This window comes from Perognathus longimembris, chromosome 16 (assembly GCF_023159225.1).
Source record: "Perognathus longimembris pacificus isolate PPM17 chromosome 16, ASM2315922v1, whole genome shotgun sequence".
Lineage (NCBI taxonomy): Eukaryota > Metazoa > Chordata > Mammalia > Rodentia > Heteromyidae > Perognathus > Perognathus longimembris.
In genome coordinates, this window is record NC_063176.1 from 12,903,793 (window position 1) to 12,922,737 (window position 18,945).

An 18,945-nucleotide genomic window follows, 5' to 3' on the forward strand; every position below is an offset into this window, starting at 1 on the left:
CAGGTTTTTTTTTTTTTTTTGGCCAGTCCTGGGCCTGAGCACTGTCCCTGGCTTCTTTTTTTTGTGCTCAAGGCTAGCACTCTGCCACTTGAGCCACAGCGCCACTTCTGGCCATTTTCTGTATATGTGGTGTTGGGAAATTGAACCCAGGACCTCATGTATGGAGGCTAACACTCTTGCCACTAGGCCATATCCCCAGCCCTTTTCATTCTACTCCACAGTCATAGTTCTAGCAGAGGGAAATCACTTTCCTTCCCAAATCCCACTGTCTGATGGTGGTCTTGAGACATGCTCTATGCATGCTACTTTCATATACAATGCATTTGTATTTCCTTATAAGAACACAAAGATAAGCATTTAAGAGTATCTCATGCCTCGTTGAGAAAGCATCAGGGTGACCCTGCAAGGACACAACTGTAAGTCAGTGCATCTGCACAGACTATCGATTTCCTTTAACATTAGACTCTGCTAGGAGTTGAGAATGTATTTTCCTTGCACACACGTACATGCATATGTGACTATACATAAATGCAATGTACTATATATTACATATAACACACGATACTATGTATAGATGTGTAAAAGGTAGATCATTTTTTGAGGTAGATCTCAACCCCTATATAGCCCAGGCTGCCCTTGAACTCATGATCCACTTGCTACAGCCTCCAAAATACTGGGATTATAGAGGTATGCACCATACTGGCTTTAAAATGTAAATTTACAAATTATCACCCAGGAGTAGATTGTAATACTGTTGTCCAGGAATTAAAACTGTCCTTTTGGCAGGACACTCGTGGCTACACAGATTGAGATCTGAGGGTTGTAGTTCAAAGCTAGGCTGGGCAGGCAAGCTCTTGAAACTCTTAATTACCCAAAAGCCAGAAGTGGAGTGGGACTCCAGCGGCAGAGTGCTGGCCTGGAGCGAACAAGCTAAGGGGAGACGCCGGGACCCGAGTTCAAGCCCCAGGACCCGCCAGAAACAATGTGTCCAGAAGTTGGGGACTCCCGGCTGCAGCTGTTGATACTCCTTAGCCTAAACTTTTTATCACGAGAATACTGTAATGTCCGAACAAACGATGGCAGCACGCCGCTTCAGGCGTGTTGAGTAATTTCCCCCAGCTCACGCCCGCGTGGCGCTAAACCACACACGGCTTTAGTCCGGGACTCGACCTTCCCGGTCGGCGTGGCTCTCAGTGCCAGGCTGGGACGGAGCGGAGGCCGGAACGCGCCGGCAGGCACAAGTCCCCACCACGGCGGCGGGAGGGCGGCCCAGCGGGCGCTCGAGGACCACCCCCGGCTCGGGCTGTCCACTCGGAGAACGCCGGGGTGCCGGGACCGAGGCGCGGGGCCGCGCAGACTCACCGTGACACGGCCGCGCGCTCGAGGCGGAAAGCGCGGGGCTGGGAGCGGGGAAGGGGGTGGGGCTCCGGAAGTCGGCTTCCACGCCGAGCGCCGCACCGGAAGCTTGCCTCACGCCGCGCGCCGGAAGCCAGCCTCCGCGCCGCGCGCCGGAAGTGGCTCTTGAGCGCGGCCGCCCTCGTTGCGTTGGGACCGTCGCCCTCCGGCTCGCGCGGCGGGGTTGTGCACGCGGTTCCTGCTCCTGCTCCTCGGCGTGTCCCAGCCCGTCGAGATGTCGCACCCGTCCCCACAAGCCAAGCCCTCCGACCCTAGCAACCCCCGAGTCTTCTTTGACGTGGATATCGGAGGGGAGCGAGGTGAGCCCACGGAGGAGGGACTCCGGGGGTGGGGCGGGCCCCGGGGTCGCTCAGCGTCGGTGGGGGCAATGGTTAGCCGCCTAGACCCCGACCCCGACCGAGATGGGGCACCCAGGCCAGGGTCAAGCCGGCCCTGTTGTACAATGCCCTCGGACCTGGGGGAATTGGGAAGGTTCTGGAAATTTCTGGCTCTGGAATTGTGGTGGCTTTTAGGTTTATCTCCTAAGATTTGGGTTTTCGCTACCTTTGCACCACCAGCTTGCCATAAAATAAGATTATTTTACGTTTTTGGTGGAATAGTACAAAAAGGCCTGTCATCCTGATATATTTTGGCTTAACAAATGATTACTACCTGCGGCGGTGTTTGTACGTGAAAGAAGTAGACTCGTTTCCTTCTTTGTGCTTTACACCCCCCCTCCATTGAAGGTTAACTTGGCAGTCTAATCAGTGAGACGCACACTTATTCCGCTTTAGCTTTGGGATATTGAGCTTAATGTAACGAGTTGCCTGGTATACATAATAGCTCAGAATTTCCAAAGGCGTTGGGAATTGGGCAAAGCTTCCTCTAGTAGTGTTGAAGGGGAATTCGATCATGACATACAGAGAAGCCACATTTTGAGAGGCCTAATGGGGAATCTGTCAGAAAGCTGGTGGTTGGTGACTGCAGGCAGACTCAAAGAATCTGCAGGCAGACTCAAAGAATCTGCAGCCCGGTGTGCTGCTAGCACAAAGCTTATACGGAACCAAACCTCTCAAAAAGGTGTTTACAAAAGCAAAACGAGCTAGGTGGATCTATGGGGGTGGTGGTGCTTAGGGCAATAATTTCCTGGAACTAAGGAGGTGACACATTTGCAATTCAAAGAATGACCTATTTTACCTCTAAGCTTCTGGGAGAAAAGTCCTTCTAGGCAGGAGAGGAAGTTATTTAGATCCAGTATCTATTTCAGTAGCTAATTTGGTCCTGTTGTGGAATTGCTGCAATTGCTGGCCAGGCAGTGTGTTTAATGCATATATGGGACAAATACACATTTACTTGTAGGTCGTTTGTTTTAGAGCCAGTGCTAATTTTATTGCTATTATTTTAGGAATGTGTGGAAGCAGCACTTGTTCATCTTTTGTTTCATAGGCAGCACGAGGCATTTTTCCATAGGGTGCAGCCAACTTGACCATTGAAAGAGTAATTTTTCTTATGTTGTTTACTTGGTGGTTGGAATTTCTGGGGATGTGAGGAAATTCATTTGTACTTCATAGCAGTTCTTACATGGCAATCTGCTGTAATAGGTCTCCTAAGTGAATTTCAAATTTACCTAGATGCTTAAGCTTTAGACTAAAATTGTGGCCCAAAGGCCTCCCCTCCAATAGCTTAGCATGCTCTTTTCCTAGGCAACACTAGGCCCATTTGGTGAGGGCAGTAAATAATTAGCATCTGCCTTCCTTTACCTTGAGATAGCACTCCTTTGGAGCAATTATAGCCATATAAGGCAGCAAGATCCCCTAAACCTTGCAGGCCATATAGGTCACCTAGGATGGTACTCCTTTGAGACAACTATAACTATATAAGGCAGCAAAGGTCTCTCAAACTTCCAAGGTTGTCAAGGTCACCTAACATAATAGCGGGCACTTACCACTTCTCCCTTGTGAGAAGGGGTCTTGCTGGTCCCTATGCTGGCAATAAACTTTTCCTTTGTTCTTGTACCTGGATGGTTTGAAATAAAATGTACATAGCAACACATATACCACCTGATCTCACTTATTTGCATATTCTAATAGAAGTAGAATACAATGGTAAATACTAGGGACTGGAGAGATGTCAAAAGACATCTGTTGGGCTGGGGATATGGCCTAGTGGCAAGACAGCTTGCCTCGTATACATGAGGCCCTGGGTTCAATTCCCCAGCACCACATATACAGAAAACGGCCAGAAGTGGCGCTGTGGCTCAAGTGGCAGAGTGCTAGCCTTGAGCAAAAGGAAGCCAGGGACAGTGCTCAGGCCCTGAGTCCAAGGCCCAGGACTGGCCAAAAAAAAAAAAAAAAGACATCTGTTGCACATTTGTGATTGCAGTTGATAAGTTTATTCTTGAAATTGCAAAAAAAAAAAACCCTCAAAGGTAATAAATTTAGTAATTCACGAATGTTGTGACAGTTGTACCAACTCTTCTTTTGATATTTGCAAATTGACCTGTATACCTAAAATTTTTCTTTTCTTTTAGTTGGTAGGATCGTATTAGAATTGTTTGCTGATATTGTACCCAAAACTGCAGAAAATTTTCGAGCACTATGTACAGGAGAAAAAGGCATTGGATCCACAACCGGGAAACCTCTCCATTTTAAAGGATGTCCTTTCCATCGAAGTAAGTGTCAACTTTCTCACTGTAATTATCCTCATATAGATAATGAAGTCGTGGGAACTAAGAGAACACTAACCAGGAAGTACGGGCTAAAGAGGCAGTTCTGAGCATGCTTTGGCATCTGAAGGAAGAGTTCACCTTCATTAATGTTGCTTTATGAGCAGTGGAATTGATTTTGAGATTACTAAAGTTTATCAATTGAGATGTGGACTGCATTAGCTTAGCCAGTTCTTTAAGTCTCCCCTCTTTGAAACTGTGATTGTAAAAGTAAAAGTGTGTCTAGATAAAGCTGACCTTTGGTAATTTGGTGACAAAAGGTTGTATTTCCATTATAGACAGCATTGCTTGAGAAGGCTGCAAATTTGAAGATGACCACACAGGTGATATGTGCTGGGTGTGGTTGTACATGAGTATTATCTCAGCTACTTGGGAGCAAAAAGCACCATGATTTCAGTTAGAAGCAATCCAGTTAGCAACAGTCTAGGTGTGGATTCTTATCCCAGTGAGATAAGTAGTTGATAGGAGAACTAGGTCTGAGGCCATCCTTGAGCAAGACCGTATCCAGGAGCGGTTGCTCTTCTACCACTTGAGAGCCAGAACTCTACTTCTGCCCCCCCCGCCCCCCCGCCGGATTCATTGGAGATCAGTCTCATGGACTGGGTGCTACTGGCTCATGCTTGTAATCTTGGCTGCTCAAAAGGTTGAGATCTGAGGATCGCAGTTTGAAGTCAGCCCAGGCAGAAAAGTATGTGAGACTCTCATCTCTGTCCACCAGACAGCTGAAAGTGAAGCTGTGGCTCAGTGGTAGAGCAAAAGCCTTGAGCAGAAAAGCTTGGAGACAGCACTCAGACATGAGTTCAAGCCCCAGTACTGACACTCTCTCTGTCTCTCTCTTTCCTTTTCTCCTTTCTTCTCTCTCCCTCTCCCTTTATTCCTCTCTCCCCCTCTCCCTCTCTCCCTCTCCTCTTCTCTCTTTCTCTCCCCCTACCCTCCACACTGGCTTCAAACCACCATATTCTGCTCTCAGCCTCCTGAGAAGCTAGGATTACAAGTGTGAGACACTGGTGCCCAGCCATTTCCTACTTTATAATCCAAACTTTACTAGTCATTTGATACTTCTCCCAGTAGACTATAGGTGCTGTAAATTCAGGAACCATATGTTATCAACATTTTGTTCTCAGCATTTACTACAGTTACTGAGTCAACATTCAGTAACAAGTGCACAAAGAAGTTAAATTATGATATCAATATTTTTTTTTCCCCCTCTGTGGTGTTAGAAATTGAACCCAGGGTCTTCCCACATACTGGGCAAGTACTCTACCACTGGTAGCACCCCAAGTCCAGAAATACTTTCTTAAAAACCTGACTTATTAAGCAATTTTTTCCTACATTCCAAACTATTGAACTATTGGTTTACTGTTGCCTTTAAGAAATACCAGAAAATACTAACAAAAAATATGAGAAAATAAATATAGGAGGACCCCCCCGCCCCCCATACTGCTTTTCTTATAATAATCTGCTTCCAAAAGTTTGGGACCTTCACACTTGAAGCATTTCCTAATTGAGAGGCTGATGTATTGTGCTTAGACTATTTTTACAAACATGTAATTTATGCCACGCATGTGGTTTGGGGGAGTCTGGAATTTTGGAACAAGGTAGGCAGAGAATGTCTTACTTGATAAGGTATAACTAAATACTTTGGGTACTGAGTTGCTTAATTGGCACTGAACTGTCTACATTTTTGTTGTTGGCTAGAATGTGTGTTCTGTGACTTCATAAGAGGGAAAAAATATAAGGCAGATTGTGTATGAATTCCTGTAGACTCTGCCTATATCTTTCCTTCTGATCCAGTTATGTATCTCATGTCCCTTGAGCATAGGAATCTCTGAACATAGAAGTGATTTTGATAACCCTTGACTCAAAGGAATAATATTGCTGACGTATTTTCATTAGAGTGAAAAATCTAGGTAAGCTGGATGCCAGTGGCTTATAGCTACTCAGAAGGTTGAGATCTAAAGATGGTTCAAAGCTAGCCTGGGAGGAAAGTTAGAGACTCTTATCTCCAATTACCACTAAAACAGAAGGAGGTATTGTGGCTCAGCCTTTTTACTCATCCTTGAGTAAAAAAGCTAAAGGACAGCACATAAGCCCTGAGTACCAGCCCCAGTATTGGCAGGTGTGCATACATGCACACACGCACACAAGTTACAGCCCCAGTTCAGGCAGGCGTGTACACACATGTACACATATATGCACACACACACATCTGTGTGTTGTTTAGTGTTCATGAGGCCCTGCATTTATATCCAGCTTAGCCCTTGGCCTCCAATCTGTAGGGGATAGTTGGTCTTTATTTGGTAGACATAAATGAGTAACTGTATCGATAGTTACAAGAATAAAGAATGTCACACTCAAAGAATTCATTGGTTATACATTAAAAATTGGAAGTAAAGTCAAGAAACTTTTGGATAAAAATTAGGATATTCAGGGTGGGAATATGACCTAGTGGTAAAGTGCTTGCCTCACATACATGTAGCCCTGGGTTCGATTTCTCAGCACCATATATATAGAAAAAACCAGAAGTGGCGCTGTGGCTCAAGAGGTAGAGTGCTAGACTTGAGCAAAAAGAAGCCAGGGACAGTGCTCAGGCCCTGAGTCCAAGCCCCAGGATCAGGGGGAAAAAAAATTAGGAGGTTCAGCTTTTGGGTTTCAGTGACAATTTTATAAGAAAGAGACTGAATTATTTCAAAAAGTGAGTTCTTTGAATGTTAGTTGGGGATCACACAGTAAAGTGTAGATAGTATAGATAGCAGTGTTGGGAGGATGAAGAAACAGGAAGATGCTAGTACTAAAATCAACGTTTAGAAACTTGTCTTTCATACGTATTCGTTATGTTGTAGCATGTTTCAGTTATTAATAACCATTTCTTTTTTGTAGTTATTAAGAAATTTATGATTCAGGGTGGAGACTTCTCAAATCAGAATGGGACAGGTGGAGAAAGTATTTATGGTGAAAAATTTGAAGATGAAAATTTCCATTATAAGGTAAAGTAGAAAAAATTCATATCTTTGAAAATGTAAAAGTAGTTACATGTATGATAAGTACTTGTTGGACTAAGACACTAAACTCTTGGATGTGACCAGACATGACTTTTCTTGTAAAAAGACACTACTTTTCTTGTAATCTACCCCGTACCCTTCTCCAGGATACTTGGATGAATTAAGGGTAGAATACATGCTAGGCAAGTGCTCCACCATTCAAGTACTTTACAAGGCAAAATACATTTTTTAATAGGGAAAATTTTCACCCGATAATTTTTGTTTTTCTGAGACAGAATTTTGATACGTAGCTTGAGAGCGGGTCTTGGATGTGAGATCTTCTTGCCTGTGCTTTGGAAATTCTGGCCTCCTAAAAACTGGGATTATAGGTGCATATCACCATTCCTGGCTAATGGTTGTGTGTGTGTGTGTGTGTGTGTGTGTGTGTGTGTGTGTGTGTGTGTGTGGTGGTTTGGGAGCTTGAACTCAGGCCCTGGGCACTGTCTCTGAGCTTTTTTGCTTAAGAATAGTGCTGTACCAAAAGCCACAACTCAACTTTCAACTTTTTGGTAGTTAGTTGGAGAGTAGAGTCTCACAGACTTTCCTGCTCAGGCTGGCTTCAAACTGATTTTTGGATTTTCAGACTCCTGAGATGCTAGGGATTACAAGTGTGAACCACTGGTGCCCATTCAGTAACGAATTTTACTTGCAGTAATACTGTAGTAATTTCATTGTGATACAATTTTACATGCTTCAGTTACGCCAATGAGTTCTTAAGTATGTCCCGCATATGGCAAAATTGATTCCAGGGAAAATGTTCTCATTAAAGGATGGTAACATGTGCATCTTTATCCTTGAATTTGAAGAGCAACAAAACCATCGCTAAAACCCAAGATGTCAGGGGATTTGCAAACTAGAGGATATGGTTAATGTCCAAGCTCCTAAAGGACATTAGTGGTACCTGAGCCTACTTATCTTCATTGTCCCAAGAATTAATCGGGGTATATTGCATCATTCACGTTTTGAGAGCAAACATGTAAGTACAAAAGTAAAGTGATATATTTGGAAATGAGGACTAGGAACAAGGTAAATTAGGATAATTTGGAAAGAAATATCACCAGTCTTTTAAATAGTAATTATTTGCTACAACTACATGCACAGTCTGTCCCTGGCACCAAAGGATTTATAACAATGCAACGTCTGGATGACAAGGAATTTAGAATCTTAACCTTGGAGACAAGATTTAAACATGTGGGACAAATAAAGACTAATACTATGCAAGTACATGTTAGATTATTGAATATACTTGATTGTATAACTGACACAGGTCTAGCATCCCTTAGTGAAATAATTGGGACCAAAAATGCTTCATACTTTAGAGTTGTTTGGATTTGGGACTATTTGGAAAAATAAATACAGTGAAAGGCAAAGGAAAGGATTAATATTCTAGCTAATATTTTTGGGAAAGCACCAAACCTACCTGACAGATGAAAAACTAAGATTATGTGATTTCTGTGTGCTGGTGGCTCACACCTGTAATCCTAGCTACTTAAGAGGCTGAGATGTGAGGATCACCGTTCATAGCCAGCCTAGGCAGGAAGACCCTGAGACTTATCTTCAGTTAACCTCCAAAAAGCTGGAGGTGGAGTTGTGGTTGGAGTGGTAGACCACTAATAGTGAGCAAAAAAGCTCAGGCACAGTGCCAAGGCCTTGAGTTCAAACCTTAGGATGGGCAAAAAAAAAAAAAAAAAAGAAAAGATTATGTGGTAATCCCATTGATAAAATTAAAGGAAGCTTTTAGAAAGGAGAGATGCTTTCTTGCCTTACACGAGATCAGTGTTCTTGAAAATGAATTTGATTTAGACTGGAGAGATAAAAGGCATTTTAGGCTGAAAACCTCACAGTGAATACACTAACAGGAACATTCCAAAAGCCTAAGAAATATTAAGTAGAAAAGTGGAGAAGCTGTTTCACAGAATATACGTAGGACTTTTTTCATTTTTGCACAGTCTCTGAAGTTGATCCACCTGGATGAACTTTGGATTGTTTGCAGTTAGGAAAGCACCTGGCCAGATTAACTTCAGTATCCCTTCCAATGTAGTCTAAAGAAGAATCATAATGTAAGCCTGTTTGTGAACATGAGAAGATTACAGAGGGTCTCAGAAAAAGTACCCATAATAACATAGACAAAGTAGTACTAAATGTCATTAATGTAGTATATTCAGCTTCAAGATAAGCATCTTTTCAAGATGGCCAGTTTAGACATAACTACCTACTATTTTTGTTATTTTGACTTCATAAGCTTTTCTTATAGCCTACCCGTGTTTTGTCCATTAAGCATTGACATTTATACAAAGTAAAATCAACGTTTGTTAAAGATTTTAAAATTGAAATTTGATTTAAATGGTAGTACAATCCATAATGATTTTGTGTGAATGGTCAGTAAAAGAACAAGCCAGACAAATACCTCTAACCTTGGTTTTCTTTTAATGATTTTTATTTCTACAGCATGATCAAGAGGGTTTGCTGAGCATGGCAAATGCAGGCCCCAATACAAATGGTTCTCAGTTCTTTATCACAACAGTTCCAACTCCTCATTTGGACGGGAAACATGTGGTGTTTGGACAAGTAATTAAAGGATTAGGTGTGGCAAGGATTCTGGAAAATGTAGAAGTGAAAGGTGAAAAACCTGCCAAAGTAAGTAAAAAAACATTTGTTAGCTTGTTTACTGCCTCAAAAGAAATGTTAAGTTAAAGAGTTAGGTGAATATCTTGAAAAATGTTAAGATTTTTGCATTAGGAGACTAAACCTGCTACTTTTTCTTTAAAAACTATTTTCTAATGTCAAAGAAGGTTACAATACATTTTTTTCAGGTAGTTGTGCGTTGTGCAAAGGGTTTTCAATTCAAATCAGATCATGAGTGTATCGCATCTTGGTCAGTGTTACCCCGTCTTTATCATTCTTTCCCGTATTCTTTTTGCCAGTCCTGGGACTCGAACTCAGGAACCCAGGGCACTGTCCCTAAGCTTCTTTTTGCTTAAGGCTAGTGTACTCTACCGCATGAGTCACAGTGCCACTTCTGTTTATGTGGTAATGAGGAATTGAACTGAGGGCTGAGCATGTTAGGCAGATACTACCGCTCAGCCATTTTCTTCTGTTGTCCCTACCCTCAAGTTATGTATGTTAGTTTAAATTTTATGTAGTGTACATTGAATGTAATGATTTTATTTGTTCCCCCCCACTCCTCCAACATGTTTCAACTTCCTGATAAGTATTTTGTTGGGTATTTTCGTTAGTTGTCCACAGGAATTGCATTATTGGACTCCTAAGTACACTGTTCTTAATTAGTGTAGTAGTACCGATTCTTGTTTGAATCAAAATGACCAGTTACTGATCTGGCATATGTGCCAAGTTCTCAGTGGAAATTGGAAACTCAGTTACATGTAGGGAGTAGGCTAGCACTCCATATACAAAGAGATAGGAGTAAACTAGAACCTAATGTTCCTTCCACCTACGACAGTTACATAGAGCAAGACAGTCTTCAACTCACTATGTGTTTACTGAGCTGAATCGCAGTAGAATGACTTGACCTTGTGTTGATAGTGGGAATGTATATAGAAGGACACTATCACACAGCAGATAGAAAAGCCTCCTAAGCGAAGTCTGTGACTTGGGCATGACTTCTACCAGTGTAGCTTTCTTTCATTAGTATGCACTTGAACAATTTTGTATTGTTTTTACAGTTGTGCATTATTGCAGAATGTGGAGAATTGAAGGAAGGAGATGATTGGGGAATATTCCCAAAAGATGGCTCGGGCGACAGTCATCCAGATTTCCCTGATGATGCTGATATAGATTTAAAAGATGTGAGTATTTTTATAGGACTCATAGTCAGTACTAAAACTGAGCTTTTGTATCAGTGTGTCATGATGATAGATTCTATCAATAAGTCACAGTACTTAAAAACCTAACATTTGTTTTCTTTTATTCAGGTAGATAAAATTTTATTAATAGCAGAAGATTTAAAAAACATTGGAAATACTTTTTTCAAGTCCCAGAACTGGGAGATGGCTATTAAAAAATATACAAAGGTTTTAAGGTAATAAAGGATTTTTAAATTAATTTTTATGCATTTATAACCTGTTTATAAATTATTCATTGTATTTTTGTCTTATTCATTGTTGAATAGACAGATGTATTGAAATAATGTCTTTTGAAATAATGTCTTTTTTACTCGCTTATTTTGAATTTTTTCAGAATTCAGAAGTCAAAAGTCTACTCATTAATTTACACCTAAATTCACCAAGGTTCTTGGTGGGGGCGGGGGGTATACTGGGGCTTGAGCTCAGCTTTTTGCTTGTTAGGTAGTATTCTACTACCTAGCTTTACTTCCAGTCCATTTTTAGCTTAATTTTTATTTTTTGCAAAACTATTTTGAGGGCTGGGAATATAGCCTAGTGGCAAGAGTGCTTGCCTCCTATACATGAAGCCCTGGGTTCGATTCCTAGCATCACATATATAGAAAGTAGCCAGAAGTGGCGCTGTGGCTCAAGTGGCAGAGTGCTAGCCTTGAGCAAAAAGAAGCCAGGGACAGTGCTCAGCCCCTGAGTCCAAGGCCCAGGACTGGCAAAAAAACAACAACAACAGAAAAAACCATATATATATATTTTTTGAAGGGAAATTGGTAAATGTTTTAGCCTGGAATATTATAGTATTTTGTATGAAACACAGCCATTTCTACAGAATTCCCAATACTGTTAAGATACTTCCCAAATAACATACATATGGTATCTAATGATATTTTAGAAGTTGCATATTTTAAAAAATTTATCTTCAGTTATCTTGAATTTTGTTTTAATCCAGCATCGATTTCACTTAGTCTTTTGATCATTAATGTTTCTTGCTGATGTCTTTTTATTAATTGAGATTTTCTGAAATCCAAGTTGTCTTTTTTTTCCCCCTCCTTTTTGGTCTGTTGTAGGGCTTGAGCTTGGTTAGGGGTGCTGTTCCTGAGCATTTTTGCTCAAGGCTAGTGGTCTACCACTTTGAGCCACAGCGCCACTTCTGGTTTTCTGATGGTTAATTGGAGAGAAGTGTGTCGCCAACTCCCCACATAGCCTGGCTTTGAACCATGATCCTCCTCCATCAGCCTCCTGAGTAGCTAAAATTACAGGCATGAGCTACTCGTGCCCTGGCTCCAAGTCTATTTTATATTATGACCAGAGGCTAAATATTTTGGGAAGAGGGTTTAGATAAATGATGTTCTGTTTTTCCCATGATATAATATCCTAAAGGCACATGTCAATTTGGTTTATGCAGAGCCTGGACATTTAACAGTGGTGTCAGCCTCATGTTTCTTTTATAAACACTTTTGTTGTAACAAAAATACCTTCTCAAGGCAACACTAGGGCAGTGGGGAAGGAGCATGTAGCTTGGCAGTAGTGTGTTCTTAGTATGCTCCCAGACTCTCTTAGTTTTTAGGACCCCCTATTCCCCTCAAAATGTAAAGATTGTTACCATTGAATATTAAATTAACATTTGATAAGCTTTTTGTATCAAGTACATAACATGATCCAGTTAAAGCAGAGTAAATCTTCTTTGTGTGGCATTGCATAGTGCTTATTTCTGTTTTCCAGATATTTGGATAGTTCAAAGGCTGTTATTGAGAAAGCAGATAGATCCAGACTGCAACCGATAGCTTTAAGCTGTGTGCTGAATATTGGTGCTTGTAAACTGAAGATGTCAAATTGGCAGGGAGCAGTTGACAGTTGTTTGGAGGTAAGTGTGTTTACTTCTTAAAGGAATGGTTGTGTGTGTATGCCCATGTGCCTGTCCTGGGGCTTGAACTTTAGGACCTGGGTTTTGTCCCGTAGTACTCTTACCATTTGAACCACAAGTATACTTCTGGCTCTTTTTGGTGGTTAATTGGAGATTAGAGTCTCATGGATTTTCCTGTTTGGGAGAGCTTCAAACTGTGATCCTCATATCTCAGACTTCGGGGTAGCTAGGATTATAGGTATGAACCACCAGTATCCAGCAGAAGTACAGTTTTAACTTACTAACTTCAACAAAAGCACTTTTTTTTGGTTGGTTCATTGTGGGGCTTGAACTCTGGATCCGGGTGCTGTCACTGAGCGCTCTTCAGTCAGCTCAAGGCTAATGCTCTACCCCTGGAGCCACATCACTATTCTGGTATTTTTGGTGGTTAATTGTAGGTAGGATTCTCTTTCTTGCCTGGGTTGGCTTTGAACCGTGATCCTCAGTTCTCAGTTTTCCAGTAGCTAGGTTTACAGGGGCCACCAGTGCCCAGCTTTGAAACCTTTTAAAATTATACCTAACAGAGTAATCTCTTAAAATTATGACAGACCCATATTCTTTTTTTTAATATATATATATTTATTATCAAACTGAATTACAGAGAGGTTACAATTTCATCCATTAGGCATTGGATACATTTTTTGTACTGTTTGTTACCTTGTCCCTCATTCCCCCTCCCCCCTCCTCCCCCCATGAGTTGTTCAGTTGTTCAGTTCATTTTCACCAAACAGTTTGTAAGTGTTGCTTTTGTAGTTGTTTGTCTTTTTTTACCCTGTGTCTCTCGATTTTGGTATTCCCTTCCAATTTCCTGGTTCTAATACCAGTATACCCAGTTTCCAATATACTCAGATAAGATACAGAGATAGTATAGGTACAACCACAGGAAGGTGATACAGGAATACCATCAATAATAGAGGCTACAGTTACATATGGCACGTTGAAAGTAGTTACAACTGTGATATAACAATCATTTCCATAACATGGAGTTCATTTCACCAGTTTTCCACCAGTTATTGTTTCCTTCTCTGTCCGGGGTTTTGTGGGCCATGGGAATTTTCTTTATCCACTCCAAGTCTTCTTGGGAATACTGGGGCACAGGAGGCAAAGCTCGTGGTCCTGGGTCTACTAGAGTCAATACTTCTGCTCTGGGCTGGAGGGCTGCTTCCTTAGCTGCCTGGTATGCCAGATTATTCCCTCTAGTCACCGAATCAACTCCCTTTTGATGACCTGGACAGTGCATAATGGCAATCTTTGCTGGTTCCCATAGGGCCTGGATGAGGCTTAAAATCTCCTGCTTGTTTCTAATGGCCTTTCCTTCAGCTGTCAGTAGTCCCCTCTCTTGGTAGGTGGCTCCATGGACGTGTACGGTGGCAAAAGTGTACCGACTGTCCGTATAGATATTTAGTCTCTTTCCTTTTCCCATCTGTAAGGCTTTTCTTAGTGCCACTAGTTCTGCTCTTTGTGCAGAAGTTCCCTGGGGGAGTGCCTCCGCCCACACTATCTCAGTGTCCGCAGTAACCGCCACACCCACATACCTTTTTTCCATGTGGGCATTGCTCATCCATCGGTCGGGCAGTTGTTTTAGCACCCCCTCTAGAGCGTGTGGAGTGGCCAGTCAGGTTCTGTCCCAGAGTGAACTTATCTGCATCTTTTACCAAGAGGGCTACTGCAGCTATTATTCTTAAGCACGGAGGCCACCCAGCGGCGACAGGATCCAATTCTTTGACGAGTAGGCGACTGGTCGTCTCCAGGGCCCAATTGGCTGGGTGAACACCCCTTTTGCTATTCCTTTATTTTCAGCCACGAATAATGTGAATGGTTTATTCACATCAGGTAGGCCTAAGGCTGGGGCTTCCATAAGGCTTTTCTTGATTGCCTCAAAGGCCTTTTGCATCTGCTCAGTCCAATGAAATTCTGGGAGGTTTTTGGTGGCTTCATATAGAGGCTTGGCCATCTCAACGAACCCAAGTATTCACAGCCGGCAAAAGCCCGCTCTTCCCAGGAACTCTCTGACTTGTCTGGCTGACTTAGGCACAGGGATTTTCAGCATAGTCTCTTTACGTGCATCTGACAACCAACGCTTGCCCTCTTTTAATATGAAGCCCAGATAGGTGACTTCAGGTTTACAAATTTGTGCCTTTTTAGTGGAGGCCCTATAGCCCAAATTGCCAAGAGTCTTTAAGAGCCTAGCTGTTCCCTTTAGATAGCTATTTTTGTCTGGAGCGGCTATTAACAAATCATCTACATATTGCAATAGACTTATTCCAGTATTTTTGGAGCGGTACTCACTTCATGTAACGCCTCATCAAAAATGGTAGGCGAATTCTTGAATCCTTGAGGCAGCCTGGTCCAGGTCAATTGACCGCTTATCCCGATTTCAGGATCGTGCCAAGTAAATGCAAAGTAGCTTTGGTTCTGTGGGGCTAAGGGCAGGCTAAAGAAAGCATCCTTTAGATCCAACACAGTATACCACACATGGCTCGGTGACAGGGAGCTCAGCAGGGTATACGGATTTGGAACTGTTGGATGAATGTCCATTACTCTCTTGTTAACTTCTCTCAAGTCTTGCACTGGTCTGTAATCATTAGAATTAGGCTTTTTTACAGGCAACAGTGGAGTATTCCAGGCTGACTGGATGGGCTTCAGAACTCCTAAATCTTAACAATTTTCTTATGTGAGGAGTGATTATGTATTCATAAGGGTATAGCTATTGGGCTCCTGTGATCCTCTGCTGTAGCCTAAACCTGTGCTAATTATTCCCTATAAGGGAGACCATATAGTCCATGCTTCTTTGGGTCTGGCTCACTTCACTTAGTATAACTTTTTCCATGTCCTTCCATTTCCTTACAAATGGGGCAATGTCATTCTTTCTGATAGAGGCATAAAATTCCATTGTGTGTATGTACCACATTTTCCTGATCCACTCATTTACTGAGGGGCATCTGGGTTGGTTCCAGATTCTAGCTATGACAAATTGTGCTGCAATGAACATTGTTGTGCTGGTGGCTTTACTGTGATTATGTTTGTGGTCTTTTGGATAGATACCCAAAAGTGGGGCTACTGCAGACCCATATTCTTAAACAACTTAATAGATTTGGTTTGAGGGGAGCAATTTCTATTTAGTGTAATCATGCCTGGCCTAGGGAGAAGGGTTACCATTGGAACGATAGTTTTTTTTTTTTGGCCAGTCCTGGGACTTAGACTCAGGGCCTGAGCACTGTCCCTGGCTTCTTTCTTTTGCTCAAGGCTAGCACTCTGCCAGTTGAGCCACAGCGCCACTTCTGGTCATTTTCTGTATATGTGGTGCTGGGGAATCGAACCCAGGGCCTCATGTATGAGGCAGGCACTCTTGCCACTAGGCCATATCTCCAGCCCCTGGAACGATAGTTTTTATGAGGGCTATCCAGGTATACCTTTTTCAAACAGATCAAGTATGACTCTTGACTGATTGTTTAGTGTAAAAACTTTTCCAAACTGTTTTATATTCTTTTTGACTATTGGGCTGTGTGTGTGTAGATTAGTTATGTTCAGAGCAAGTAGAAATGAAATGAGACTCTAGGCTGGAAGTATGGCTCAGTAGTAGTAGGGCACTTGCTTATCATTCACAAAGACCTGGTCCCAAGCACTGCTTAAAAAAATTGTCAGGTAGATGAAATAAAGGATAATAAGAAGATCCATGACGTTTAAATTTTAGATAACTTTTTGTGTGCTGGGACTTAAACCCAAAACCTCATGCATGCTAGTCATGAAGGGTACCCTCAGCCTGAAAGTACTTAAAAGATTAGTCTTCACTTAGATTCTCATTGACTTTTTGAAGCAGACCATATTTCTTAAGTAAAAATATGTTAGCTAATTTAAAAGATGTATAAACAAAATATATTATTTTTTAAATGTTTTAGGAGAGAGACCTGTTCCTTAAGAACTACTCCATGTCTTTCGATTCCATAGCTGTATCCAGGTCTGAGTTATAAATTTCATCTCTCTTAAACAGATGCAAACTTACCGTCCTAATTTCTTAATATAACTGATGAATTATTTATGTAGCATTTATTGTGTTTTAAGTAAACTAGAGATGAAGTATATGGCAGGACATATATGTTAACTGCAAATACAACACCATTTTATGTATGGGATTTTAGTTTGCAGATGGTGGGATGGGGTTTGTCACGAACCAATCCAAAGATACCTAGGGATCATTAGGGTTTAGTCTGGAGAAAGAAATTGTACTGAGAAGGCTAGAGATCTAGAAGAGCAACACCCTTTTCATCTACACCCATTTATTGCACTCTGCTCTCTGTAGGCTGCACTTCCCAGTTTGAGAAATTGAGGTCCAGCATATTTACTTACATTATTTTTAAAACGTTTTTTTGTAGGCACTTGAAATAGACCCATCAAATACCAAAGCACTGTACCGCAGAGCTCAAGGATGGCAAGGATTAAAAGAATATGATCAAGCTTTGGTAAATTTTGTTATGAATGTTTTAAAACACATCATTAAAATCACGTGAAATGTTTCTTAACATGTTCTTTTTTCCCCTTTTCACTTGAAGGCTGATCTTAAGAAAGCCCAGGAGATAGCACCAGAAGATAAAGGTAAGCTGGCAGTATTTGTAGTCAAAGTTCATTTTGTCCTTTAAAATTTTATCCCCATAAACCACACTGTTCAGTTAACTTTGCCAAATATTAGATGTTTATTTAATAGAAACAATGCCTATTAATCAGGCTAGGCATTGATCATATAGCAAATGAACAAGACATTCAAGGCCCCTGCTGTCACAGAGCTTACATTCTAATTTCTCTCAAGAACGTACCTGAACGTTGCTTGTTCTGCCTTAACATTTGAGACCCAGTTTCTATTACTGTAATACTACTTGAGAGATCAGCCGTAAGAGATACGGTGTTCATTATAAAATTTAACTTTTGGGACCATTCTCTTAAGCTGAATGCGTAATACTAGATATATGTTTTAGAAAGGCTATAATAAAATACTTTTTTTTCTCCAAATGAGGCAATTTTTGTGACTAGTAACACTAGACCTAAATATTTAAAAATATCTTTGGTCTCATTACTGAAATAAGACAAGGGAAGCAATTCTAGCCCTCTTGAGTGGAGAGGGCAAAGGCAAATCTTTATGTTAACTGAGGTTCCTTAGTTGGCAGCCTTCTGAAATTATACTTGATTTTTGTGACTTTTCTTTCTCAGACTAAAAATTTCTGGTCATAAAGCTGAGTTGCTTAATAGTTATCAAGGGAAGGGGGAATGTCATGCCATTACCACAGTGTGTTGGTCCTAAGTTTTTAGATACTTTGGGCAGATAACTTTTTTCTTTCTTTTTACAGCCATCCAGGCAGAATTGCTGAAAGTCAAGCAAAAGATAAAGGCACAAAAAGATAAAGAGAAGGCGGTATATGCAAAAATGTTTGCTTAATAAGGATTCACTTTTGCTTAAATGTCATACATTCAGTATATAGACAGTGAGAAAATACGGGGTTTAGAGAGGATCCCTAATGTGTTTGCTTTGACACTTCAGTTCTTTGTTGTTTACAGTTAGAAAAATATAGGCTCCCTGTTAATAAAATATTACAAAATACAGTAAAGTTGATTTTTTTAATTGGTGTTAACATTAAAAAAAATGATGTCTAGCCAATTTTTAAACTCATTCTAAAGTCACATCTTGTTGCACGAACAGATAGAAGCTTAAATTTGCATATATTACTTGTCTTTCTTTAATGTAACCTGTGGTAGATATGTATTGTTTTATACTTAGATAGGTACCTATTCTTGGTTGGATACTTTTTCTGCAAAAGGCCAGATCATAAATATCTCAGGCTTTGTGGATCATCTAGCTTATCTAATTACTCAACTCACAGTTGTAACTTTATTCGTATATAATGCACAGTGGGCTGGATGCTCTTTCCTAACTAATCTGTATATGTACCTGGACACTGAAATGTACAATGCAGTTCAGTAGTGCATTTTGCTCTTACTGAAATCTTTGAAGGCCAAAAGAGCTTAGGTGGTAGCTAC

The 18,945-nt window shown here is 41.2% G+C and overlaps 1 protein-coding gene across 1 annotated transcript; it reads left to right on the forward strand.

Annotated features, from left to right (window-relative positions):
- The first annotated feature begins 1,537 nt into the window (after positions 1-1,537).
- On the forward strand, positions 1,538-18,734 carry Ppid (peptidylprolyl isomerase D). The gene is made up of 10 exons (XM_048364916.1): positions 1,538-1,715; positions 3,926-4,066; positions 7,001-7,107; positions 9,610-9,798; positions 10,845-10,967; positions 11,094-11,200; positions 12,738-12,879; positions 17,292-17,378; positions 17,469-17,511; positions 18,258-18,734. The coding sequence occupies exons 1-10, from the start codon at positions 1,631-1,633 to the stop codon at positions 18,344-18,346; spliced, it is 1,113 nt and encodes a 370-aa protein (XP_048220873.1). The 5' UTR covers positions 1,538-1,630; the 3' UTR covers positions 18,347-18,734.
- The last annotated feature ends 211 nt before the right edge of the window (positions 18,735-18,945 follow it).